This window comes from Protopterus annectens, chromosome 4.part0, assembly GCF_019279795.1.
Source record: "Protopterus annectens isolate FY-2018-M chromosome 4.part0, PAN1.0, whole genome shotgun sequence".
Taxonomy (NCBI): Eukaryota; Metazoa; Chordata; order Ceratodontiformes; family Protopteridae; genus Protopterus; species Protopterus annectens.
The window spans coordinates 526,027,841-526,048,613 of record NC_056733.1 but is presented as its reverse complement, the minus strand read 5'-3'; the positions used below and the strand labels follow the sequence as shown (position 1 = coordinate 526,048,613).

At 41.9% G+C, this 20,773-nt stretch overlaps 1 protein-coding gene across 5 annotated transcripts in view; it reads right to left on the bottom strand.

Annotated features, from left to right (window-relative positions):
* Nucleotides 1–20,773, bottom strand: part of TCN2 (transcobalamin 2) — a 2,080,282-nt gene that overhangs the window by 983,754 nt on the left and 1,075,755 nt on the right. For all 5 annotated transcript variants that reach the window (XM_044068453.1, XM_044068452.1, XM_044068454.1 and 2 more), the window contains one exon: nucleotides 15,803–15,888. In XM_044068453.1, coding sequence (XP_043924388.1) covers nucleotides 15,803–15,869 — 67 coding nt within the window. In that variant the 5' untranslated portion in view covers nucleotides 15,870–15,888. The remainder of the gene's footprint in view (nucleotides 1–15,802; nucleotides 15,889–20,773) is intronic.

Genomic DNA, 20,773 nt, shown 5'->3' with positions numbered 1-20,773 from the left:
GAACATCAGTGTGCCTGACTACAGAGTCACCTATGACTAGAGTGTTGGGTACATTGTTATACCTTATGGGCTGTGGTGGAGCGGCACACTGAGTTTGTGGGTTATGTGTCATTTGGGTTGTTTTTGGGGGGTCGAGGTTGCATGCATTTCTGCTTTGGAGGTCTCTATTGCTTCAGCAGATTTTTATTGAGAGCCTCTGTGAATGTAGGTGTGTGTTTTGTGTTGCTATGTGTGCGTTTTGGTGATGTAGGTTTTGAGGGACTATGTGATGAGTGTGGTGTGGTGCAAGTGTTTACCTTCTCCTCTTGACTGTCTAGTCCAGTCTTGGGTGAAGACAGCTTTGCTTCCAGTTTGGCTATATAAGTGCATCTCTCACAAGTTGTAGTGTTGGGTGGTAGGAGGAGAGGGTTTTCTGTGTACATGAGGCAATTGCTGCATTGCCCCAAGATGCCCAGATTCACCAAGTAGACAGGAGAAAACTCCGGGAGCTGACCCTTAGACATGCCTGGATAGGCGCTTATTTATTAAGTACTAAAAACTGTTTTCCTCTAGACAAGTGAGGAAAGTTGAGTGTTGTAGTAATATGTAGCTTATTTAGTGCTGAAACTAAAACAACTGGCTAGTTCTAAGGGAAAATTTGAACAGCAGGCTTTATGGTGCCAGGAATAGTTTAACCCTAGCTAAGCGGCGATGCATAAAGTCTATTTTTTTTAATATAACAGTAGCAAATGAGTAAACTGATTTAAACAAATTAACCAATAAAAAACTAAAAATTGAGCCCCATTCCAGCTGTCTTCGATCACAAGTTCTAACTGCACACTCCTGCCACTAGAGTGCAGGGGAGCCATCTCCAAAAAAGATGGTCTGGATTAGTGCTCAGGTTATACAAACAAAGCTAGATTCAGCAGGTCTGAATTTAGTCTATGCTAAAGCAAACAAGGAGTACCAATTTCAGAAAGAAACAGTTCAAATAAGCAGGCACAATAAGCCTTTAACCAGAAATTCTCAGCTCAGAAGGGCATAATCTATCCTCTCCTCCTACAACAGTGCAGACCACACCTTCTTAATGGAAAATAACTGGCCCAAAGCCCAAGTGCTTAAACCAGAACTAATACACTCTTAGAATAACAGACACTTAACCTTCAATCAGCAACTCCCAACTTAGAAGGATGTAAGCTACCTGCCCTGCCACAACAGTGCAGACCACAAATCTTCTTAATGTAAAACAACTGGTCTGAAGCCCAAGTGCTTCAACCAAAGGCTTAGAACAAGAAGTTATATACTCACCATAACGTTCGATGTATGTAGTCCATCTCGCCTCACATTCTTACCCGTGGGTTCGGAGCCGAACCTCGGCTCCGACTCGGCCATACTCTAGCTCGAAGTCTTCAATTGGCTCGTGGCTAAGAGGTATCCCATGGTGCAATGTGCCTATTCCCCAGATCTTGTTTGCAGTGAGCTCACATCCACACACACACACAGAAACACGTTGAGAGGAAGAACCAACTCAACCTATCAAGAAGGAGTGCTGAGACCAGAGACTCGACCTCTAGGTTCTCCAGGAGGGGGTAGGTGGGTGGGTTAGTAGGAATGTAAGGCGAGATGGACTACATACATCGAACGTTATGGTGAGTACATAACTTCTTGATGTTATGTAGTCCAATCTTGTATACATTCTTACCCGTGGGACAGCGTCCCTAGCACTTAGACCTTGGGCGGCTCACTGGAAAATACTCCTGAGCACTGTGGAACCAAATGAAGATCTGCACCTTGATACCAGATTCAATTTGTAATGAGTAATAAAGGTGTGAGGAGATGCCCAAGCAGCTGCAGCAGAAATATCATCCATAGACATCCTAGCATGAAAGGCAGTAGAAGTAGACACCGAATGTGTAGAGTGAGCCTTTACCTTAAAGGGTAATTTATTGCCATTTGAAGACTAGATGAAGGAAATGCAGCCAGAAATCCATCTGAACAGAGTTACTTTGGAAACTGAAGTCCCTAGTCTGTTTTCCAAAAATGAGACAAAAAGTCAGATTTTCTAAAATCTTTTGTTCCATGTAAATAGAAACTTAATTGTCTGTGGACATCCAGCTGATGAAACTTAAATTCTGCCTTGTTAGAGAATCCAGGGAAAAACACAGGCAACTCAACAGACTGATTGAGGTTGACCACTGAAGCAACCTTAGGCATAAAGGAAGGATTAGGTCTTAGCAAAACCTAATCCTTGTGAAATATCAAGTAAGGGGGGGCCGGACTGATAAAGCTTGGAGTTCAGAGATCCGCCTAGCCGAAGTGATGTCTATCAAAAAGAGCATCTTCCAAGACAAAAACTTTAGGTCACAGGTTGTCGCGGGCTCAAAAGGAGGTGAGGTAAGCTGCTGTAGCACAAAATTAAGGTCCCATGGCATAACAGGATCAAAGATCGGAGGTCGTAGTAGCATAGTCCCTTTGAGAAAGGCCCTACAAAGTCTATGCACCATTATATTGGGTTCATTAGCAACATGAAAAGTAGAAATGGCTGTCAACTGTACTTTAATAGTTGCCGCAGCAGATCCCTGACTAAACAGTTGAGATAGAAACTCTAAAATCGATGAGATGAGAGCTGTATAGGGATAAATCTGTCTTTCATGAGCCCAAATGGAAAATCTCTTCCACTTACTGGAATAAATCTTCCTAGTAGAAGGCTTGTGGAAGGAAGACAGAATATGTACCACCTCCGGTGAAAAATCATGAAGCCTGACTAGGGACGGAACTGGAGCAGCCATGCTGTCAACCTGAAGGTTTGGATGGAGGCATGGAACTGCCCTTATATATGAGTCAACAGATCCGGATCTGGGTCCAGAATCCACAGCTCGTCCATTAGATAAGGATGAAGAAAGGAGAACCAGATCTGACGAGGCCAGTGTGGAGCAATCAGTATCATTTTGCTTCCCAAAGACTGTGCTTTCTGAATAACCTTCGTAATCAGGGGAATTGGAGGGAAGGCATAGAGAAGACCGGTGGGCCAGTCGTGAACTAGAGCGTCCTAGGATGCTTCCCCTTCCGGGGGGAGTAAGGGTGAAGTAGCTGCTGCATTTGGCATTGAGGGGGCTGGCAAATAGATCGCAGCAAGGCTGACCCCATCTGCGGAAAATCCGTTCTGCCACCTGTTCGTTCAGTGACCATTCGTGAGGCATCAGAAAAACTCTGCTCAGCCTGTCTGCAATCACATTGGACTTCCCCGGAATGTGCGTTGCCACTAGAAAGCGCTGGGAAAATACTGCCCACTGCCACACTCGAAGAGCCTCTCTGCAAAGGGGATATGACCTGGTTCCTCCCCGTTTGTTCAGATACCAGACCACAGACATGTTGTCCAAGTGGATTGCAATTGTCCCAAGAGGAAGAAAGCTGTGAAGTGCTTGCAACGCTAATAGCACCACTGTCATCTCTAAGACATTGATATGCAAATGGATCTCATTTTCCTACCACGTGCTTTAGACAGTCCTGCTGAGATAATGCCCCCCCCACCCGATCTAGGAGGCATCCGTGGTCAGAATGGCAATCGCAGGAGGAAGAACGAAAGGCATACCAGTGTTGAGATTGCTGGTCTGAAGCCACCAGCGCAGATCCTGCTTGCACCTGTCAGTTATTACAATAAGATGGGAGAGAGGAAGGTGCTGAAGAGACCATTCGGCAACAAGTAGCCACTGAAGAATCCTCATGTGAAGTCTTGCAAGAGGGACTAGCATAATCGTGGCAGCAATGGTACCGAACAGCTGGAGGACCACTTTTGCCTTGACCTTCTTCAGTGGTAGTAGAGCGTAGACTTGTTGCTGTAAAACCTGAATTCTCTCTTCTGGCAGGAAAACCTTCATGAGCACTGTGTCTAATTCGGTGCTGATAAAGGTGACACGCTGCGAGGGCAACAATGCAGACTTTTCCCAATTCAAGGGGATTCCCAGATTTTGGCACAGCGCAATAGTGGCGCCCCTGGTCTGTAATAATAGATGCCTGGTGGTGTCAGACAGGAGCCAGTCGTCCACGTATGGAAACACTTGGAATCCCATACGTCTCAAGTGAGCCGTAACCACTGCCATGCATTTGGTGAACACCCTGAGGGCTGTGGTGAGACCAAAGGGCAGGGTGCGAAACTGAAAATGACTGGCTCCCAGCCGGAAGTGTAGGTGACTTCTGGATGCCCTGTCCATTTTTATATAGTAGTAAGCATCCTTGAGGTCGATGGAGCACATCCACACATCTTTTCCTAATAACGGGAGAATTGACTGTAACGTGACCATGCAGAACTTGGACTTCTCTACATGAAGGATCAAACGGCTGAGATCCAAAATGGGCCTCAGGTCCCCTGTTCTTTTCGGCACCAAAAAGAATCTGGAGTAAGTCCCTAATCCTACTTGGTCTGAGGTGACGGGCTGGATGGCTCCTTTTAACAGCAACTTTTGAACTTCTAAGGTTGCAGAATCCCTTTGACTGAGTGGAACGTCTGAGATTCTTTTGTTTGGAGGATAGAGAAATGCGAACCCCGACTGGCTCCAGAGATGCGCAGTCAGGCCTCCTCTCAGGAGCGCTGGTAGGGGGACCCACGAAAGGAATCGCAGTCCCCCTGGTTACGCGAGCCTCCCCTGCCTCTAGGGTGGTGTCTACCTGAATTTCCACCCCCTCCTCTGCCTCTGGAGGGGGAATCACTCTGTGGGTCGTGAAAAAACCTCTGCAATTTTCTGAACCACATTTTCCCACCCTTCTGGCCCTTGTGATAAGGTCTAGAAGGCATGGAAAAATGGATTCCCATGGCAGACAGAGTTTTTCCTTCCTACTCGCACCTAGTGAGAGTATCCTTCACCTTTGTTCCAAATAAGGATGAACCATCAAAGGGCGCGTTGGTGAAGGTAGACTTGAAGGCCTCCACAAAGTTGCACAGGTGCATCCAGGATTGTCTCCTAAGAGAAACTCCAGAACCCGCAGCCCTGCTCACTCCATCGGCTGCTTACGAGATCAGCCTCATGGAGGAGTTAGCAATAGAATTTAGTGCAGAAATCTGTGCACTGACTTTCTGAGCCACAGCATCAAAAACGTCACCCTGTAGAGAATCTCCCAACTCCTTTAGGAGATCTCTTTGGAGCCGTGTAAAATGCGATAAGTAGTTCAGCGACCGCAGTGTAAAGGCCGCTGAAGAGAACACACGCTTCCCATATCTGTCCATAGCCCTGGACTCCTTGTTAGGGGGATGGATGGTAGATGAAGTTTCTGCAAGTTCCTTCTTGGTGACTGCTGCCACTACCATGGCATCTACTGGAATGCCTTTTGAAAGAAATTCTCTATCAGGGGGAGAGGACAAAAACTTGTTGGGTCTCCTAGGGACTGGTTCCACAGTGTCTGGAGTTTCCCACACCTTTTGACAAATGAGGTTCAGGAGTTCGTCGAATGGGGAAGAAACCCATGAGGCAGAGGTTTGGGAACCAAAGGCCTTCAGGAACACCAACTCCTCCTCAGAAGGGGCTTTAGATGGCCAGTCACCTCTCTGTCTCAGTATTTCCAAGATATCAGAAAAAGAGATATCGTCAGAAGACGACTTAGGGGACCCCTCTGACTCCTCGAGGTCAGTGTCAGATGTGAGGGACTCATCCTGGGAGTCAATGTGCATCCTCTTGCACACACTCTTTCTGGGTGGCTCCTCAGGTAAAAAACCCGGGGAGGCTTCAAAAAGCTGGGGACCATTCATGGAGATATCCTGAGGCCTTAGGTCTCTGCTGTCCCTAGATAGAGGGTGATCTGATAATGATATCGGTGCTGGAGGGAGAAGAGTGTTGGTACTGTAGGATGCAGCTGACGACCTGGCCAGCACACTCCTCATGACCTTGAAGGCTGATCCCTCTGGCTCCGAAGGTCGACTAAGCACAGAAGACAACCTCGGAGCAGAGGAAATAAGGTCCGAAGCCGATGTCAGGTCCATGCTCACCCGAGCTGAAGCGCCAAGAGGAAGGCTCGGAGCCGAAGATCGACCCGATGCCTCCCTCTCCGCTCCGACTGGACAGCTGTGAACCCTGGACCCCAAGGACGGCACCGACGGGGTCGGAGCAGAGATCGGAGCTGAGGCACCAGAAGGGGCAACTGGAACCAATCTCGAGGCATCAGACGGAACTGACAGCTCTGGCTCCGAAGAAAGGTCCGGAGGAGGAAAAGCCAAAGATGAAGGGGGGACGGGCTCCGGGGCCGATTGGACCAGAGCCAAAAGCAATTTAGCCAGCACCGATGACTGAAGCAGTTTCTTCACCACTCTATCGACATCATCATCGGAAAGTGTCCTGGAGGATCTAGAGGACATGGTCGGGGATCTGGAGCTCCCTATAGAGGGAGACCTATGAGTAGGGGAGACTGGTCGAAAAACTGGAGACCGGCTCCAAACTGACACATCTAACCTCGGGTCCAATAAACCTGAAGCCGAAGTAGACATCATAAAAGCACTGTCTTCTATCGGCTCCGAATCCAGTGGAGCCGAAGAAGCTATAGTTGTCTTAATAATTTTCTCTGGTGGTTCCGAGGGGACTGACAGAGCCGGAGAGCACTTCTTAGAAGACTTTTTATTCAACTTTTTATCTGATTTGGGAGAAGACTTTGAAATGGAGGATCTCTCCAAATCCTCTTCAAAAGATGGTTTCAGCAATCCTCTCAAAATCAGCTTGTTCTTCCTCTCTTGCAGCATGGGGGGGCTAAAAGCGTGACAGAACAAGCAGGATTCCTGTAAATGAATAGCCCCCAAACAATACACACATATAGAATGCCCATCTGTCAGAGACATTTTGTTGTTACACTTAACACACTTTTTGAAGCCCGAAGGCCTGTGCTCTTTAGACTCCTTGGACATGTTGAGACAAGAACACACACACACATACACACACACACACACACACACACACAGGGGAAAATGGTAGGGGCACCTTCACCACAGAAACAAGAAGCGCAGAAAACTAGCCTCTAACTCAAACAGCCTAGAGACCGCGAGGTAACCACAGGGAGGGCTAGGTCCTCTAAGTTAAACAGGCCTAGCCCAGGAAAAAACCCAACAGGGGAACAACCAACAGTCACACCACAAACATAACGCTGCCAAGGGGGATTAAACTGGTAAACAACAGGAAAAACCGGGGGAGGACTAGGTCCTCTAACTGAAATGGGCCTAGCCCGTAAATACCAAGTAAAGCGGGATACCAGAAGAGACACTAAACTGCTAAAAATAAAAATACACACACACTAGCTATTAAAATAGCTTTTGGAGCTACTAAATTGAACAAAAAGTAGTAAATTTGTACTTAGCCACGGCCAAGAGCGAGACCACGTCTGAGCTGTATGAGCAGCAAACGAGATCTGGGGAATAGGCGCATTGCACCATGGGATACCTCTTAGCCATGAGCCAGTTGAAGACTTTGAGCTAGAGTATGGCTGAGTCTGAGCAGAGGTTCGGCTCCAAACCCACGAGTAAGAATGTATTCGACAATTTAATCAGACTACTAACAAGCAGTAATAAATGCAGCAGAATAAATGCAATAAAGTAGGAAGAAACACAAATGCAGTAAAAGCAGATGAATAAAGTGCAATTTTTTTATATAACAAAAGAAAACGAGCAAACTGATTTAAACAAATTACCCAATTAACCAGTAAAAAAGCTCAAAACTGAGCCCTGGTCCAGCAGTCTTCAATCAGACAAGTTCTAACTGCACACTCTTGCCATTAGGGTGGAGGGGAACCGTCTCCAAAAAAGATGACCTGGATTAGTGCTCAAGTTATACAAACAAAGCCAGATTCAGCGTGCCTGAATCTAGTCTGTGCTACAGCAAACAAGGCACACCAATTTCAGAAAGAAAGTAAAAGGACCTTGAAACCCTTGACTATATGGTCCACCTCTGCCCCTTTAGTGATGCCATTAACATTGTTTAGCCCTCTCCTTCTAGTTTCTGAGCTATAGCCAAACTACCACTCATGCTGTGCTGATGACATCAATAAAAAGGCCGAAACATGTATGTCCAGCTTGTGGGGTTTGACTTTACTGCCCTGAATGTAACCATAACATAATGACTTAAAAAAGGGCACTTAGATGCTGTGTAGCTGAAATGCTTGACGTCCTTAAGGCGTCATTTGCATACATGCCATGGGCTTCCATAGGGAGGTTTATGGTATCATACAAACTCTAGCTTGGCTGAGGTTTTTCTTGTAGTTTTACACACACACACACACACACACACACACACACACACACACACACACACACACACACACACACACACCTGTCTATCTATCTATTTAGCTATCTAGCTATGTATAGGCAGGGGAGAAAGGCATTAAGAAACTCCCTAAAATACACTAGATATTAACAAGGAGCTACCTTACTCAGAAAAGTTAAGCTAGAAGAAGGGGAGATAAAGAATCTAACAGCTATGCAGAAAAAACTAGGTAATGTCACTTATCTCTATGATGACTGCACAGCCCTGAACCAAATAGACAGCAAATAAGATATAAGTGCTGTAGGGACAGGAGGGAATTACTGGTAGGGGAGGAGCCTGAGCCCTGGATCCAACAGCCTGAAAAGGGTGTTGACGTTGTATCTGAATGGATCTGTTAACCCATCAGCTGAACTGAACAGAAAAGACAATATTTGATCATTACTTCTACATGCACACGTGCACACACATAAAAGCAAACAAAATACTCATTGTCCCATATTTACTCAATGCCCTCCTTGTATAAACCTTACATTATGCACAATGCAAAAGTGACTTTGCAAACCAGTGTTAGGGTTGCCACCTGGTCCAAAAGGTTGGGTTTCACTTTTTACCAGAGGAAAAGCCAACAGTTGCAGAATTTGAGTTCTATCTGTTGTTTCATATTATGTTTAACAAAGAAAATAATTTGTTTTATGCAACTGTTAGAAGAAACATGGGTTAATATTTTTTGTCCTAAAATTTCAGGATTTTTGCCATTTTTTCATGTTTTTTCTCAGGGCACTACTTTCCAAAGAGAGACAGGTGGTATTGGTAACCTTAAACAATGTATTGCACTTAGTCCTTGAACAAGTATAAATATCCATTTATGTTTAAGCCATGTGCTTTGCCTGTTGTTTTTCATCCTGAATCATCTCCATGTTCTTTCAAAAATAGTATGAAGAAGAGAACACGATATAGTAGCTACATATACAAAGATAAGATTTAAAAAAAAAACAAAAAAAAGGAAGGAAGGAAGGAAAGAAAAAAATAAGCATTCTGCAGAACTATGGTTACATTCCATGCACAAGTGCCCCTCATTGAGAACCATTTCTGTTTAGGATTGTTCTGTTTACTACTTGCTATGTTCATAGCACAATGTACAGGGCGGGGCAGTATGATACTAGCACACTGGCATTCACAACTTAAGAGATCTTGCAGGATTATGCTTAGTCAAAGAAGGGAATAATGAGAGCCCTTAATAAGCAATTTTGCTGATAGAAACCCAGGACAGGTAATTGTTCTTCCCATTAATCAATACATGAACAATATAACGTGTTTGCATCATGAGTGTCACCAGTTAGCACAAATGACGCCTCAGACAATTAAAAAATAAAGGTTAAATTATATCCTAGCATTTCTATTGACAATAATGATAATATATATAATACATATACATGGAAGAGATATACATGCAGAACCAACAGATAACAAATGGTTCAGTAATAAACGTGGAATTTTATAAAAATCTATAAAACTTGGTAGACTAAATTTACAGTTCTTTGAAATTCAACAATCATTTAACAAAATGTTCTAAAGCAAATTACTGGGCAGTCAAAGATTTACAGGCTGCCATTAAGCTAACCTTATTGCTATACTAAAAAATCCTGAGTTAAGCAATACATCTGACACTTTCATCTGAACTAAGTACTATTCTGTTTTACATATAGTTTTTTATAGATGTGCAGATAAACTGTATTGCTATGTTAAAAAGTCTGAAATTAAGCTGTTATCTTACAGTGTTGCTGAAACCACTTTTCATAAAAAATAGAGATTAAAAGACTGCATGCATATGCACATGAAGTTACCTGGACTATACTGTTTGCCCTTTTACCATCTAAATTCTAATTATCTTACTTAACTCCCTTTAGAATTTTTCTAGATTAACCGTTCTATTTAAATAAACAGGAAGGGTGTATGCTTGCTAGTGCTTTCCATCTGTTCTCATGCTCGTCTTTAACCAACAGGTTTAACAATTCACCATTTGTACTGGGTCGTTTGGTATGCACAAAAAGTATGCCCACAAAGTCTTTGAAGCAGCATTAATCTATCTGCTTTCCATATATTTGTAAATCTCTCCTTACCCTTCTATACCATAATAATAAAACACAAACATATTTGCCACTTCTTTCCTTACTGGTTTAAAGTTGTTGCTGTTGTTGTGTCTTTTGGCTTTTCCCGGTCAGGGGTCGCCACAGCGGAACTCCGGTCCGCTAATTATTGGCAGTAGATTTTTACGTGCCGAGTTGCTGGTCCTGACGCACAACCTTCAACGAAAGTACGCCCAATCACGCATGTCTCCAGAGAGAATACGCTCTAGCTGAGAATCGAACAGGACAGCATCTTACTGTGAGGCGACAACGCTACCGCAGCACCACCACCGTAAAGTATTTCCGTAAATATTCTAGATGAAGTTTCACAGCTGCATTGTAAAAAAGAGTTGCTACCACTTACGTTTGACATTCTTATACTTGCTGAACAGTTTCCAGAATTCTGATTACTATACCCCCAACAATGTTGCCACATTTGGCAACTGCAATTCTCTCTCAGCAGTTACTTTATGAAGGCTTTGATTTTTGGTTAGTGCGTACCTTCCTTGAAGGTTGTGCGTTAGGGCTGACAACTCAGCATGTAAAAATCAACTGCCAATCATTAGCGGACCGGAGTTCCGCTGTGGCGACCCCTAACCGGGAATAGCCGAAAGACGCAACAACAACAACAACTATCAATTTTGTTTCATATATAATGTTTACATTTTTATTACCAATGCAGATACTTATCACCTAACACTTATATTTTACTTTGTCGGACTGTGTCTAAGTACTCACTGAACCATGAATTTTCTTTTAAACAGTGCAGTCTTCATCTTTCCAGGTTGAACCTGCAATTGCACATGCTGTGATTAGTGCTCTACTCGGATAACCAAAATGTAAATAAAATAATAAATATAATCTTCATCCACTGTAACTACTTTAGCTATTTAAGAGTGTGTGTATATTGGATCATAAAAATATTTTCTATACATTTATGAAACCAAAAGGAGCAACTAGGCTGATGCAGAGTCACAAGTAGAAATGAAAGGCAAAATCCTCAGGTTAAAATCCAAATGAAAGGCAAAATCCTCAGGTTAAAATCCAACTTTAATTCCACTGCAGGTCAGATAAGCGCTTTCACTCATTCATTTGAGCTTCATCAGATCATGTAACAAAGACCTTCAAGTACATAGGCTACATTTATACAGTTAAAACATCTCCTATTGGCTGCTTCTTGTTACAAACATATATGTTTTTACCCCTTGAAATAGATTTCTTTTGACATATATATACATATTTATTAGAGCATCTTGAGTGTTCATGGAGAGTTTTTATATGTTTTTTATATGTTTTTTATATTCATTTTATACATCTCATTATGTTTATATGTGCATATATCTTTAAGCTTAGATTAACTCATGAATATGTAATGAATGCTGAAAACAGAGAAAGTGATGCCCAAAGAATTTGACATTCCAGAAATGTTGAATGTTTTTGAAACAGCCGACATTTCCGGATGTCTTCAAACACCGTCATGCAAGGGAACATGCCCTCCTGCACCCCCCACCCCCCTGCTAATTTAATATACTATCTCCGAGACTGCATTGCATTGAGGGAAGGGGTACATATTCCAGTCCCCACTATAGTACGATCTGCACTCAGAATGCAGAATTCACATGAGTAAATGCACACTGGCATTCGCTCAATTGTGAATTTGGCAATTCGCTGTCATCATTCTGAACTTTTGAAATCTTCCTTTTGCACATCTGCCGTCACAGATGTGCGCTTCAACCATATGATGGCAAACCATTTTATATATGTATACCCATTATACACTTGTACATTTCCATCACATCCACAATATTACCTTCATAATTCAAAAATAATGTGAACCGTCAATGAAATGGACATAAACTCCCATTCATTTTCTCAGTCCTGTGATGTTCTGTCCCTGTCATTCCATGTAAATTTAGTTCAACTCATCACTGTTTCATCATTTGCATTTCATTCCCTACACCATTCTTCTTTATTTCTCTATAAAATAGCAGCATCTATTATACATTATTTCATAGATTCATAGGATGATACTAGGCTATTGGCCAAGAGGCCCTTATAAGCCTAGCCAAGAATTTCACCCATATTCTCTCAAAGTCAGCACCTGTTTCCCCTGCCCAGAAGGGACACAGGTGGGATCCTAGGGGTGTATTTTCTGTTTCCCATCTAGTCTTCCAGGTTCCTTTTAAAGAGAGCTAGAGAGGTGCTCTGTTTGCCATGGAGAGGGAGTCAATTCCACAGATAGGGGGAGTCTTTGGGATACAAATCTAGCCCGCCAACAAGTTCTATCAATGTCACAGACCAGGTTAAGGCCTTGCATGTGGGTTGCGTGAGTGGAGTTTGTCTTACGGATATGCAGCAACTCCATCAAGGCTGGGTCTGAAATGGCCTTGTATGCCATACACAGGTCACCGCTGCGCAGTCTGTATGAGACTAAGTAGAGGGACAGGGCTTTTAGCCTATCTGCATAGGACAGGTGTTTGAGACCCTGGATTTTCCTGGCCAGAAACCTCTGTGGTCTCAACAACTGTTGCATGTGCTTGACAAGGTACATGCTGAAGAGGGCATTGTACTCGATAATGGGTCTGATAAGGGAGAAGTATAGGGATGTTATGACCTCCTTGTTCCTGGATGAAATACCCTTATTTATGAGGTAGGCCATATAGAAAGCCTTCCATACAATGAAAGCAACTTGGTGGTCACAAGTCAGGTTGCTATCAACCTGAGTGCCAAGTCCCTCATGATGGATTGCATGCTTAGTACACTGTTATTAATGTGATAATTAGTGGGGATGGCATTTCTCCCAAAGGGGATAATGATGCATTTCTTGGCATTCAGTTTGAGGCCATGCTTCTGGCACTAGTCATTAGTCTGGGTCAGGCCCTCTTGGAGGATGTTCACATCACTAGGGGAATTTAAGACAGCACCCAGCTTGCAGTCATCTGCAAACCTGGTCAGCCACAGACCATTGGTTTTGTCATGCACCTCAGAAAAGTATATCCCAAACAGTAGAGGCCCCAAGAACAATCCTTGGTGTACACCACTCATTACAGATCTACTACTATAAGTGGATTCCCTTACTTTGACTGAGTGGGTTCTATCAGTGAGCCAGTTAGCTACCCATCTGGTAACATACGGGTTGATACCTAGCTGGGAGAGTTTATCTATTATGACTGAGTGGGGAACAGTGTCAAAAGCTTTGGCTAGGTCAAGGTAGGCAGTGTGCACTGTCTTCCCCTCATCCATGGCTTTGGTGATTGTTTCAAAGAAGTCGACCAAGTTTAACAGGCATGATCTCCCTTTGACAAAACCAAACTGTGTGGGGTCAAGCTGTAAAATAGTTCAAATCTTTCTTAGCTTTTATAATCCTCTCTTGTTCTTTATTTATATTTTCATATTTATGTCTATTAAAACTGCTTGAAGCCCTTTGCAATTATCCTATCAGTCATAATCCTTCTTAAATTCCTCCTCATATCTATTTCTTTAATTCACATTTATTGTTACCATTTATAACTTTGCTTAGAATTTCATCCAACAGTGGCTTTTCAGTTTTGTCCACAACATCTTTCATCTGGCCTACTTTGTCATATGTTTTTTAAGGTCTGTCACCATTTACTTTATTTACATTTCTACTAAATCCTGCCCATTCCTTTCTTAAATGTCATCTTGCCATGTTCCTATCCACTCATAACTTTCTGAGTTTGGAGGCTTGTCAATGTACACTCCTTGGTCCCCACTGGATGACATAATTAATTGTCAAGGCCATCATTTATATTGGGCTCTTTTGGAAAGATACTTACATAAATGCACAAGGTAATGTTTTTTTTTCAGGACTGTATCAATCTCTTAAGTTCCTCAATGTTCATTTTTTATTGGGTTTCTTTAAGCACTTCCCCTGCAAACATTACTATTTCCTAACAGAGATGCATATTACACCATTCAGAAAGTTATTATAAACATCTTGCTTCAACCTTGATCTCATATAAAACAGAGCCACTACAGATCCCTCTACTTATTTCATCCCCAACAAATTCTCCACCTAACTCAATGCCATGATACTCATGTTTCATTATACAGTTAGGTAAAAAATTTAGCAATGTAGCAAACCTGCTTTCACATTTGTGTTTTACCAAGTGAGGGCATCTTATAACTTAACAATCAGAAGTCCTGAGTTTCAAACCTGGTCAAAGGACTTTGAAGCCCATCAACTACCATTCCAGGTTGTGAATAATCTGTAATTAAGATACTTAATTACAATGTGCTCCAGGGAGACCTCTCAAATGAGATGTTAGTCTCAATGCATCTGCCCTGCACCTTGAAGTAGCACGTGGTTACCAAAGTGAATTATAATGAGTGGTCCACTTAGCTCAGCAGTACAGCAAAAAAAGTAATAGTCCTTCTGAACTCAGACACTTGTAGATGAACAAACACTTGCGATGCGTGAGCATTGTAGCTGCCTATACAAATCACATAAATCCATTTCAGTGCAGCTGAAAACTGTGCCATCACCATTATTAGCACTTTTAAAATTAAAATTCTGGTTGAGTGCAACAAAATAAATGCTTACTTAAATGTTGGGAAAATAAAAAGGAAGCATTTAATGGCAGACTTCACTGAAAGCAAGACAACTTTGTTTTGTAATGTGGAATTTGACTTCCATCAGTTGGATTAACTTATTCTTGATTATAAATAGTAGTACACAGTGATGGTGGGTTCTGAAATCTATAAATCCAGGGTCACATCCAAGGAAGGTATTAAGTGGATTCTGTGACAGAGTATTTTCTGTTTTTGACTATATTATGAACGTCAACACAAGTATCAGAAAACATTCCACATTAAAATGCATGCAGGCACAGAAGCATATGCCTGGAAAATTTCCCTTTAAGGCCTTGCACTTTACACAAGCTGTCAGATTTTTTTTCAGCATAGTTACATCATTCATTTCTGACTCTATATTTTTAATTTGTTAAATCACAGATGGCAAACAAAGAAAATGGATCTGAAGACAAGAGATACTACTCCATACCTCTGAATAGTCTAGACTTTCACAGAATGACCAGATTTTTGCCTCATATTTTGGGTCTGCACCTAATAACATTTCTGGTTTTCTGGATTTTTGTGGCAAATCAGTAAGGATCGAATTCACTAAATAATGACAGGCATTTGAGTTTCAGACTTCATATTATTCAGAAAATGCAACTTGCTAAGATTCTAAAAGCAATAATTAACATTTGTCCCTGTTTTTGGGGCCTTGTACCCCCATTATTTCTGTCTTTGTCTAGATTTTTTGTGCTAACAAGTTGAGAGCTACGTCTTACTCTCTCTCTTTTTCACATGAGCATGCATAAACATAAAACACACTTCTGATATTAGCATGTATTTCTAAAATGTTTCCTTTTTTCATTCAGCATCAAAAGGAAAAAAAACAACAAAGAAAGGAAAAGCAGTGATAGCTTGTTTACTCACCACAAACATTTCCTGCTGTACAGAAAACCTGCAGACATACCAAAAGGACTAATAACCTTGTTTCCATGTTGACAGCAAAAAGAGGTCTGAAAAAGATAAAAAATACAGTCTGAGTGACTTGTAAAATGTTTGACAACCCTTCTGAATCAGACTCAAATATGTACTTTTGCACTTCACACCTCAACATTCACTTATTAACAGAGTTTTGTAACATCATCACGTTCTGAGCAAAAGTCACTCTACTAGAATTTAACTAGAAGCTCCCAAGGAAAAAAAAATCATGGAAAATAACTTGAATATTCCTACTTTTCAAGTGATACATGTATGGCTTCATTTCAAAACAACTGTACTATTAATACCACAAAATTCAATTTTCTTTTGCCTTAGCAACTGACGTCTCACAGTCTCTAATTTGCTCTGATTTAAAGTGAAAAGTACAGTTGCGTAAGTCCTACTTACCTATAACAGTAGATGCTTTAGAGCACACCGTCTTACTGACGTGTGTAGTAGTGCTCTGTAGTCTATCAAAGCTTAGAGTTCCTCCCATTGCCTGTCTGGGGTATGCAGGACAAATCACTTGGTGGGACCAGGACTGCCTTTCAAACCCACAAACAGGACCCATTCAGTTTTTTACAGTCCATCAGTAAAAGCAGTTAAAAATGCAAGCTTTGAGAACACTTACTGTTCCAAACTTAAACACACACACATCAATAAGGCTGCTGAACAATACTCAGTGGCAACTCCAACAACTAACTATATACATCCGACAAAAGTGGTTTGGTGGAAGAGTGTTGCCAGTAAGGTAGTATGTTCTTCAAAGAGTTACTGTTACAGATAAATAGAACTTGCGCAATCGTACTATCTACAACAAATACACTGCCTTACTCACATATGGGTAGATTCCCAAAGCTTACCCAACTGGGGAGGAAGAAGGATAAGGATCCAGGTGTCCCCGGAGTATGGTCCTTGCAAAACCTGCTCTGGATTTAGGAAGGCATCTAGCTTGTAATACTTTGTAAAGATATGGATGGAGGATCAAGTTGCTGCCTCTAGAATAGTTTTAGAGTCCACTCCTTTCCAATATGCCACTGAAGAGGAAAAGGCCCTGATGGAATGTGCCTTTACTATGTCTGGATTCGCTTTGCCATGGTGGGTGTTACAAAAAACAATACCTGAGGGCAATCAATGTGCAATGGTTTGTTTAAAGACAGGTTGACCTTCCTTTACACACGAGAAGGAAAAAAAAGCCTTTCAGCCTTCTTAAAGGATTTTGTTTCTGTCATGGCAGTACCTGAACAGCTGATGCAAATCCAAGGTATGAAGTATCCTCCCTCTTATTCTTAGGTTCTGAAAAGATCACAGGGAGATTAACAGACTGACTGGGAGTGAATTTTAAGACCACTTTCGACATGAAAGAAAATTAATGTGTAACACAACCTTATCCCTGTGGAAAATCAGATAAGGCTGTCCTGCCATGAGAGCTTGCAGCTCAGAAACTCGCCTTGCAAACATCAGAGCAATAAGTACAACAGTTTTCCACATTAAGAACTTGAGATCAGCTTGCACTGCCGGTTCAGTTCTTCAAGAACACAGCTGAAATCCCACAAAGGAGGAGTTTGCTCAAGGGAGGTCCCCAAATACAAAAATCCTTTCATGGACTGTTTTATCAAAAGAGAAGGAGAACAAAGAGGGGGTCCACAGGAAGACAAGCAGAGATAGCTGTTAAATGCACCTTAATGGATGCATACAAAAAAACATTCTGATGTAGCTCACACAAATATTTCAAGACCAGAGGGATATTAACCTCAGTGGACCTTCAGTTTCCATTTAGGCATCACTTAGAAAACCTCATCTTTTTATAAACATAAGATTTTCTAGTTGGAGGTTTTCTGGCCTCCTTTAACACCTGCAGTACTTCCTCATGAAAATAGTGCCCAATGGAGTAAGAATAAAATCATCCAGTCTGTCAGCTGAAATTTCATCAATTTGGAGTGCACGAGTTGCCCTGAAACTGTGTGAGCAGATCCAGAATTTGAGGACGTCTGGAGTAGTTGCCTTTGGTCAATATCAGTAAAAGGGAGAATCAAGATTGCCTCAGCCAATAGGGGGCTCACCACAATGACCTTTGGCATTTCTTTCTGAACCTTCAAAAGTACCTTGTGAATCACAGGAAAGGGTAGAAACACATAGAGCAGCATTCCCTTCCAAGAGAACAATAATGTGTCTGTCCTCCAAACATAGCTGCAAGGATGTTTGGAACAGAAATTGTCCAACTGTCAGCTTTGAAAGTAGGCAAACAGATCTATTTGAGCCATTCCCCACATCTGACTAGATCCTGGAACACCACTGCCTGGAGGTGCCACTCGTGTGGATCTGCTCAGGATCTGTTTAGCCTGTTTGCCACAATGCTCTATTCTGACAGGATATATGATGCCAGAAAAGTCAGAGAATGCTGTAAAGCCAATTCCCAGATCATCAGTGCCAATCAGAACAAATAGTATAACCGTGTACAACCTTGTTTGCTGAGATACTACATCACTGTCGTGCTGTCCTTAACAATCAGAACGGGATCTGGAGTCCACAGATGTGAAGGACCTTAAAGTCACAAATCACCGCCAACATCTTTTTGATATTGATGAACATATGTGCATCCTTGGGCACCCAAGTGGTTTGCACTTTCATCCCCATTGACACAGCTTCCCAAGTGAATTCGGATGAATGTGTATGGACAGACTGCATCAGCAGCAGAGGGGAGAAAAAAGTCCTGGACTGATGCTCAACTAACCTCTCCACCAATGTAATTCTCATCTGATGAAGGGCAGCTCTGTCAAATGGGATTCCAGGAGATGAAGGTGCTGTGTCCAACAATTTCAGACATACTACTGAATTTTTCCCTAGTGAAGACAGGCCAGTGGTATCAGGAGAATCATGGATGCCATCAGTCCAATAATTGTTAGGACAAAGAGACATTCCTCTTGGATAATTCAAGACACTGCATGGTAAGATAGGGTCTCATCTTCTGGAAGAAAGGCCATTTTCTTGTGGGACTTTTATAAGCACCCCAGAAAGGCAAGTCTTTGTGAGGGTGCAGATATGATTTCCAGCTGGCAGAGTAAGGCTGAGACCTTCTCTAGTGATTCTAAACACCGGGATGCAAACTCTACACATATTATCAAGTCATCGAAGTAAGGAAGATGTGGATGCCCAGAGTACGACAGTGGGCCACTACTGGGGCAAGGCATTTGGTAAACACTTGAGCTGCATTGGATAGCCCAAAGGGTAACACAGAAAACAAAACTGAAAGTTTGAACCAGACACAACAAATCTCAGAAATCTTAAAAAGTGATAAGCAGTAGGGATATGATGATATGCATCCTTCAAATCCAGGGCCACCATGAAGCAGTGGTCCAGAAAGAGAGGGAGCATTGTTTGCAGGGTGAGCAACTTAAACTTGGGACCTTGATAAGCATATTCAGAAAGAAAAGGTTCAACACCAGTCTCCAAGCTTTTTTTATTGGGGACCAGGAAAATTCTTAAGTAGACTCCTCTCATTCTTTCTGAAGTTGAGACTGGTTCTATGACCCCTGAGTCCAGCATTTGCCAAAAAATAGGTGGGAATAACAAATTCTGGTCCAGCGAATAAGGAGGAACCCCTTTGAACAGAGGTGGATATTCTTTCTACTGCCATCTGTAACCCCTACCAACAATGTTGAGCATCCATTTATCAGAAACACCTGACAGCCAGGCCTCCTTGTTGAGAGCTAACTTCAGAGATGTAGCATCTGAAGGGGAACTTGAAAAAGATGAGTGCCGCGCCTTGGCATAGTCATAAGTTGGAAGGGAGACTATCCTTTTTGGGAAAGGAACTCCTGATTAGGCTTGAAGGGGTTCTTATCTTGCCATTTCCTTTTATTACACTGCTTATTGTTTAGCTGGAACATATATTTGGAAGTCCACCGAAAATGACCCTGCTTAAAGGAGAGAAATTTGGGAATATGAAACATTTTTGACACCCCTTACATGAGTTTACCTTTGTCATCCCAGTGTTTAAAGAACTTATTAGCTGCTACACCAAACAAGCAATCAGACTCGAGCGGAGCATTCAAAATTAAATTTTTTAACTAAGTCTCATTTTTTAACTAATCAGAAAAGGTATGACTGTGCAACCAAGCATACCTCCTTATCACCACTGACAATGCTGCATTTCTAGCAATAGTACCAGCCCCCTCCAAGGCACTCTTTAAAGCATGTTTTGACACTAAGAAATATCTTTAGCATAGATATGTGCTCAGCAGGCAATGATTCTGCAAACTCGTCTAAGCTATACATACATCTCAACACAAATTTTCACATAAAACACTGGTAGTTAAACATTTTAAAAGTCATCGTGCTGGACTAAGCCAGCTTCTTTCCCTGAGGTTCTAACAAAATTGCCTAATTTAGCTGAGGGAACAGGATTTGAAGAAGACATTGTTCTTTTATTAGAAGAATTTGCTGGGGACACCAAAGCAGGGTCTGAAGACACTTGTGCTTGCAGGACAGGCATGGTTGAGTATACTCTGAAATTCTCTTTTTTTAAACACCTTTACTGAATTATCACTTGTGACATAGGCAAATTTACATTTATACAAAAGTAATCAAACTGTATTAACAAATTAAACATTAACAAACATTTTACTTCACATATACTGCTATATATCATATAACCTAAGCAACATTACATACATTATTCAATTCTTGCATCTTTATTAAACTATCACTTACAACATAAGCAATCATACATTTATATAAATGAAAACAAACTACACTGACACAATCCTAGCATTTTATATTACAAACCATACTGACACACTCCCAGTTGCAAATATTATACATCACTTATAATCTACCCACACATCACTTATAATCTACCCAATCATTTTCATTTAAAAACATTACATAGCTCATTTGAGTCCTGCCTTCTTTTAAACC